At 57.4% G+C, this 7,509-nt stretch overlaps 1 protein-coding gene across 1 annotated transcript; it reads right to left on the bottom strand.

The window, feature by feature from the left end:
- Positions 1 to 5,316: 5,316 nt before the first annotated feature.
- Positions 5,317 to 6,576, bottom strand: GSX1 (GS homeobox 1). The gene is made up of 2 exons (XM_059681052.1): positions 6,162 to 6,576; positions 5,317 to 5,696 (listed from the first exon to the last, which is right to left on the bottom strand). Exons 1-2 carry the CDS (start codon positions 6,574 to 6,576, stop codon positions 5,317 to 5,319), a joined length of 795 nt encoding a protein of 264 aa, XP_059537035.1.
- Between the last annotated feature and the right edge of the window lie 933 nt (positions 6,577 to 7,509).

The raw sequence follows: 7,509 nt of genomic DNA, 5'->3' as shown, positions 1-7,509 counted from the left end.
ATGCAGGGCTGGGAGGTGTCAAGTTGAAGGTCTTAGATTTCTTTGGTGGCTTCAAAGAAGCCTTCTAGAACCAGGACTTGGATTCATAGTGACAGATCATCTAAAGCAGAGCACTTAACTTCAGGATAACCTGGTTTTCCTCCTAGACTCACCAATCTTTCCCTTCCTTTTGCTACACACACACACACACACACACACACACACACACACACACACACACTTCGATGAGTATGTTAGTATTAGAAGCTCCTTATCATCATATACAAGACTAGGAAAATCCTGTGTTCATGAGGTTATTGCCTCATGCGTTCAGCTTATTCCTGACTTTGGGGATGAGTCTAATTCTGCAGTGCACTCTAGTAAGTCTGCAGTAATCTAGTGAGCACACTCGGTCACCCATAGTTCAGGATCCAGCAAATGGCCCAAGGCAACACTGATTCATCCCAGTGAGACTTGAGAACTCTCCCTCTCCCCTGCTCCATTTCTTGCCCTTGTATCTCTTCCACATTCCTAAGTCCTCAGGGATCTTCTACTCAAGTCTTCTCTCAGAAAATGTGAATAATGTGCTCAATGGTTACCACTCCCAGGGATACCTATGTTTGAACCAAACACGAGAGGCCTTAAGCAAAAAGAATTGATTTCTAGTTTCAGGCATTGACAAAAATCCATAAGGATGTGCTTAGTAGTCTCTGTCTCTCTCTCTCTCTCTCTCTCTCTCTCTCTCTCTCTCTCTCTGAGAGGGGGGAGGCTGGGTGGCGGGAGTAGTGGGGAATGACAGCTCAAGCTCCTGATATTTTCCCCACAAAAGGTGGCCTTGTGGGCCCAAGGACATGTTCAAAGAAGGAACCCAATTGTCTACAGGTCACAAGACAAATATGCTTGGAAAGGCCCTAGTATAAACTTTGCTCACCCAGCAAGCCTCCAACTGATCACTCTTTCAACCCAAATGCCCAAGGCTGTAAAGACTAACCAGCATGTTGGCACTACACAGGCATCTTTGCTATTCCTAGTGTCCCCACTTTCTTGTTCTCCTTTCTCCTCTCACACCACACCTCAGTGCATAGTCCAGTATCCTGGATGTAGAAGGTACAAGTACTCAGTGAAGGATAACTGAAGGAAAGGTAGAAAAGTGATCTAAGAGCCAGGCTACCAAATCCTGGCCACTGTGGACTAGCAAACTTCAGCAGAAAATATATGGGTCTAAATCAGTAGTTCTCAACCTAAAGTGATTCCCCCACCCCCACCCCTCAGGGGACCTTAATGTCTGGAGACATTTTTGGTTGTCGCAACTCGGGGGAGGGGTGTTATACTTGCATCTAGTGGATGGAGACCAGGGAAACTGTTGAACACCCTGCAATGCACAGGCCAGTCCCCCACAGAGAAGAACTCTTGGGCCCCAAATGGCAGTAGTGTGGAGATTGAGGAACTTGTCTAAATGAAGATGGAAAGAGGACCCATGTTTGGATTTCAGTGGTTCCCAGCACCTGAGCAGTGCTTAGCAGGGGAGCCATTTCTGACCCTCTGAGTGACTAATGCCAGCGGGTCCTGAAGATGTTGGCACTTGTGTGTATTCTCTATCCTCTCTGTGGTAGATGCTGCTCTAAGCCTGTGTGGGGGTAATCACTTTTCAGCATTCAGTACATAATGCAGCACCAACTATGCCCCAGGCACAGGAGCAGGCATGACAAGTAACAAGAGCAACAACTACATTGGTTAACATTTACTGAAACTTGGCAGGCATTGTGCTTAGCGTTTTATGTGAAATCTATCCTATAATATTGCACAACCACCCTGCAAAACAACCATTAACACAACCCCCATTTGCGGACCGGGAAGCCAAGGCCCGGGAAGGCCCAGCGGCTTGCCCAAGGTTCCCAAGCTTGTAAGTAACTGGTGAACATGGACTGAAAAGCCACTTAGATGCGAGGGTCCGAACCTGGCCACTCCGCTGCGTGGAGAAAAGAAAGCTGTCCCTGGAATAAACCCTCTAGGTGGATTCGTGATGCTCAATGATAATTTCCAGGAAATTTAATCCCGATAACCCAGTTTGATTTTAATTTCACAGTTTTCCTTGCAAGTCCCAAATTCCAGCTCAAAAGAGTCAGGGCTTAAAGACTGGCATCTCCCTACGTGAAAGCTCCGTTTCCTGTAGCTTATTAAATCAGGCTTAGGCTCGCCCTTGCCTTCCTACCGACCCAGGCAGCAGAGGAGCACTGTGTGGCCCAAAGCCCAAAGAGAGAGAGGGCAGGGGGAGGAGTGTTTGAACCAAAGCGTGTTGGGACTCAAATGCCCGTCACTGCCGCTCGGGCTAAGGCTGGATGCGGAGAGCCCTGCACGCAGCAGCCACTCGGCTCCCACTGCCGCGCTCCGATCACCTCCTTGTTAACAGCTGGAGGCTGCGTTTTCTCCCACTTTGCCGGGCAGCCCACCAGGAGCGAAAAGGCTGGTCTGGGAGCGGGGTGGGGAGATGAAAACTTGGGTAGAGAAAGCTGAGTTCGAGAGGCACGCTCCTGGGAGAAGTGGACCCGCGTGGACGGCGCGCAGCCGTGGATCTGCGGCTTCTTTTGGGAGCAGGTGTCTGCATAGGGTGGCAAAACTGAAGAATTGGGAGGGGGTACGCTTTCGGTGGAGGTTCAGCCTCTTCACATCTCTCCACGTTCCGTTTTCATCTCTCCATCCTCGACACACCCCACCCCAGCTTCCCCGCAGGCCCATCTCCCAACTGCCTTTCTGGTCCTTCCCGCACCGGCAGCGGCAGCGCGCAGCGGGCTGCGGGAGAGGCCCGCTCCAGGGGCCTGTGGCCACCCCCCTCCTAATCCAGGGAAGGAGCGGGCTCAGAACGAGCCCTCGGTCCCTGGGAGCCTTGCTGCCCGCCGCCGGTCAAAGCAGATTGGTGGGTGGCGCTGAAGCTGAAGGATTCGAGACTTCACGTCGCCACTCACCGAAGGGCTGCCTGGCGGGGCAGCGTGCCAGCGACACAACACTGAGGGAGGGTCAGAGTCACGGATAAAAATTAGTTGGGGTTCTATGCCTTCAAGCACCTGGGCTTCCCTAGGGTTGGCATAACCCTTCCCGGGAGGGCGGATTACTGGTCCGCGGCGAGACTGGGGTTCAGACTGATGGGGATGAGGGGACAGTACCGACAGGGAGGCGGGACTGATTCTCATCTGTTTGGGGCGCAGCCCAGACGTCTCGCTCTAGGAATAACCTGGCGGGACCTCTCAGTGGGGAGCCGGGCGGTTCCTACCTTTATTCCCGGGAACTGGGAAGAGCGCCCCGCACTTAGCTTGATGTGAAGGAGACCGAAGGTTTTAGAAATAAACCCATCTTGTGTTGAGCAAACCCAAACTAGAGCGCCTCTCTCCTGAGAAAGACGCCGAGTCCGCGCTCCCCGGGGCGTGTGTGCGGGTGGATGGGGTTCCTGGTAGGAAAAGAAGCGCCCAGCCTCCAGGACTCGGAATGGGAGTCCTGGGGCATCGTGAGAACACAGACGCGCTGCTTCCCACATTCAATGACCCAGCGGCAAAAATACCTCCCCCGGGAGGCCGAGCGCTTCCTGTCTCAGGAGCACCCCCAACCCCGCACCTCCTGTTTCTACTAGTCCCGGTGACGCGTAAAACCCCGCACATCTCTGCGCAAGGAGGGCGAGGGGATGATTCTAAGCTGCAGGGGACTGTGGGATGGTGACAGGAATCTGTGAGAACAGGAGGTTCCGAGCCAGGCTCCGGCTCACGGGGCCCTTCTGGGGGATTCAGGCGCAGGATCGCTGTGAGTTCGAGGAATCGCGCCCCCGCTAGGTGCGCGAAAGGAATTCGCCTCAAAGCCAAGCGAGGAGCCTTCCCGAGAGCAGGCCGCGCCAGCCCGCAGGGAACCTGCCTCTAACAAACCGTTAGCAGTCGGAGCACTGCGAGGGGCAGGGTTCCTGAGCGGCCGCGGGATGATCTCTGCCCTGGGGATGGAGGTCGGGACAGCCAAACCCAGAGGGCTGGCGGTGAGGGCTGGGGGTGAGGGCTCGGGGTGAGGACCGGGTCGTAGGCGGAGTGGGTTCCAGGTGTTAAGATCTGAGGCACAACGCGGGGAGGACCGCTCCTTCCCTGGGAGCTCAGCTCTCTGCCCTCGAGGTGCCTGTGAGCCAGACCCGCCCGAGCTGGATGGAGACCAGGGAGCGCACGCGGCCAGCCCAGCGGAGTGTCTGCCGGGCTGAGCGGGTAGAGACGCAGAGCGGAGCGCGCACCTGTCGCCCCCTCCCTGCCTCGCCCCAGTGGGAAGCCCGAACCCAAGCCAGAGCCCGTCCAGTCCACCGTGGAGGCCTCGGGATCCGGAGCCTCGTGGATTTCTAAGAAAAAAAAGTTTATTTTAAATTTCTTACAGAAATAAATAAATAAATATCTTCTGGTGTTACAGAGACCGCACAGTCACACAGCCAGGCCTGGGCGGGCGGGGTGGGGTCTGGGGTAAGAGAAGGGATTTCACAGGAGAGCTAGAGCTCTGGGGGAAGGCAAAGCCCCCCCTCCCCAACAAAATTAATTCGGTTTTCCCCGACCTGAATATCGAGGGCGACATTTCTCTTCTGGAAGAGGAGCTGGGGGACAGCAGGGCTGGCTGAAGGAGAGTGGGCTGGCTGGACTTGGAGGCTCCGAGGCCCCTCGAGGAGGGGCAGAGAAAGGAAAAGGAAAAAACAGGGATTCATAAGTGTGTGTGGGTTTGGATAAACGACCACAGGAAGGAGGTGGGAGAAAGAAAGAAAGAAAGAGAGAGAGAGAGAGAGAGAGAGAGAGAGAGAGAGAGAGAGAGAGAAAGAAAGAAAGAAAGAAAGAAGAAAAAAGGGAGGGAGGGAGGGAGGGAGGGAGGAAGGAAGGAGGAAGGAAGGAAGGAAGGAAGGAAGGAAGGAAGGAAGGAAGGAAGGAAGGAAGGAAGGAAGGTAAGGAACAGACATCCTAGGGGTGAAAGGCTGGGCTTGACCCAGGCTGGGGGAGAGTAGAGGAAGCGAGGAGCCCTGAACCAATTCAGAGAGGGAAGGCGAGGAGGTGCTGAAGGCCAGCAAGGCGCTGGGCCGGCTGCGTGCCTGCGGAGGCCGCTATGCCGCGTAGCTGAGAAGGACTCGGGCTCTTGCAGTGTTCACAGCTTGGAGTCCATTGTGAAGGGCGACGGGCCCTGGGATGGGGATACCAGTGTCTCTGCCAAGCTCTCAGGGCCGGGGGGCCTCCGCAAAGCGTTGCCAAATCCGTGCGCGGTCGCCATTTGGCCGCGGCGTCCGAGGATCCGTCTTTGAGGCTTACGAAGGGCCTGGGGTGGGAGACCTGGGGAGTCACACGCCTAGGGAGTGACGGTGAGATCCCGGTCGTCTTTCCCCGAAGAAGACGGAGACATGGGCAATTCTTCGTCATCCTCCGAGCACTTGGCTGAGGACAGTGACGCGCACTTGCAGCCTTGCGGTGCGCCCCCGCCGGCACCGGCGTTCCCGCCACCGCCACGGTGGTTGCTGCCTTTGCCCTCCTTCTTGTGCTTCACCCTGCGATTCTGAAACCAGATCTTCACCTGCTTCTCAGACAGATTCAGGTAGGTCGCGATCTCGATGCGGCGCAGGCGGGACAGGTACATGTTAGAGGCGAACTCGCGCTCCAGCTCCAGCAGCTGCGTGCTGGTGAAGGCGGTGCGCATCCTCTTGCTGCTGGGCAGCTGGTTTGAGCTGCTGTCTGGGGGAGTGGGGGTGAGAGAGGGAAGCGATCAGACCGTGCGCTGTGAGCCCGAGCTTGTTAGGCAGACTTTAGGATCCCAGGACTTTGGTCTATTACCCACCGCTTTGCCCCTAACGCAACGCACAGCAGCATGACGGCGGACCCCTCCTTGTCAAGCCATGGGACCCCCCCCCCCCCCCCCCCCCCGTCTCACGGCCCTGGTTCTCCTTTATGGAGTGCCCTGAGCCCCAGTCCTCACTCCTTCCTGGGCTCCCCCTCCAAGACCCGGGCCTTCTGCTCTCACCCTCCCTCCGGCTTCCTGTTCTAGTCCTCCATCCCAACACCACCATGAGTGTCCCCCTCAGGGCCCGACACGACTCTCATCGCCCCCATAATGCCTAGGTTTCAGCATTCCCCATCTCCGACTCGTCAACTTTCATGCGGCCACCTATGCTCTGTGCCCCGCGCGGCGGCCTGGCTTACCCACGGAGATGCAGTGGAACTGCCGGGGGTCGGGCAGCGGATAGGAGGTCTGGTAGAGCGCGGCGGCGGCGGCAGCGGCGGCGGCCGAGCCGTGAGCAACCCCGGGCGACACGGCTGAGTGCTGGCGGCCCAGGGGTGCGTGGCAGTACTGCGAGCCGAAAGGCGGGAAGGACGCCTTGAGCAGAGGCAGCGTGGGCGGCCCGGGGGGCCCGTGCAGCTGCGAGGCGGTGACGCAGAGCGGGCACACGCACAGCAGCCCGGCCTTGCGCGCGTGGCAGGCGCCGGACGAGAAGCCGTGCAGGGCGTGAGGCGGAGGCACCGCATAGGGAAAGAGCGGCGGCGGGCTGCCCTCGGGCGCCTTCTTCTCAGCCGCCTCGCGCAGTACTAGCGAGTCCACCAGAAAGGAGCGCGGCATGGCCCCCGTGCGCTGTCTCCCCGCCACCAGCTCGCTCTCTGCGCCCTGCTCACCTTGGGGCTCTCCACGCGCTTCCACGAGCGACGGCAGCGTGCACCTGCCTCTTCCCGGGGGGCTGAAGGCGCCTCTGAAGCCGAGGCTGAAGCCGCCTCCGCCGCAGCAGTGGGCGCCGCCCAAAGAGCGCGGGGTGCTGGCCAGAGCTAGTGGTGCTGAAAGGCGCCGGCGGCGCTGCTTAAATAGGACTATTGCCATGTGATGGGCTACGCCAGGAGCGGCCCGGGCCTCTCAATAGGGTTTTTGTGCCTTTTCTCTTGGCATTCACTCTGCACGCTTCCTCATTATTTCACTTGTTAACTAAATGAACTGCATAATGTACTCTATTCTTGTCAACCCCACCCACGCCGCAACAGGCGCCCTCGCCCCCTCCTCTCCCTTTTGCAGGTTTATTTTCTCATTCTCCTGCGATTTAATATTCTTTTCCCCCTCTTTATTCCTTACTCCCCTTTGGCTTTGTATGGCGACCGGCCCGTTTATCTTATGGGTTTTGCACGCCTTCCCCCAGCTGCCTTGCTTCCACGGATCTCCATGGGCGCGCACCCCTATCTTCTGTGCGCACTTGATCTCCGTCCCCTTCCTTCTCCCATCTCACCCGGACCCCCAGATCATCCTGCCTCCACTCAGTGCGCTCAGTTCGGCGCTGTGAACCCTGAAGGCATCCCTACAGCCGGCCTCCGATTTCCACCTGTGGAATCTCTTTCCCTCTCCCTGAGTCTGGAAGCAGGAGGACCCGGGCTCCTTGCAGGGGCCGCTGGGCAAAAGGAAAAGGACTCGGTATTCCTTCCCTAGGACTCGCCCCATCACGGTCCCACTTTTCTCTAAGTTTGATGCTGTCTATAACGCCCAGTCTTTGTTCGGTAGATGCTTGTCTACCAG

Source organism: Myotis daubentonii, chromosome 2, assembly GCF_963259705.1.
Source record: "Myotis daubentonii chromosome 2, mMyoDau2.1, whole genome shotgun sequence".
Classification (NCBI taxonomy): domain Eukaryota; kingdom Metazoa; phylum Chordata; class Mammalia; order Chiroptera; family Vespertilionidae; genus Myotis; species Myotis daubentonii.
The sequence above is the reverse complement of the archived record's forward strand: the minus strand, read 5'-3'. Positions and strand labels throughout refer to the sequence as shown.

Bases quoted from the DNA above. Each gene is read 5' to 3' on its own strand.
- GSX1 (XM_059681052.1), bottom strand. From the start codon at position 6,576: ATGCCGCGCTCCTTTCTGGTGGACTCGCTAGTACTGCGCGAGGCGGCT. The intron at 5,697-6,161 runs GTAAGCCAGGCC...CCACTCCCCCAG, and splicing joins GTTCCACTGCATCTCCGTGG to ACAGCAGCTCAAACCAGCTG.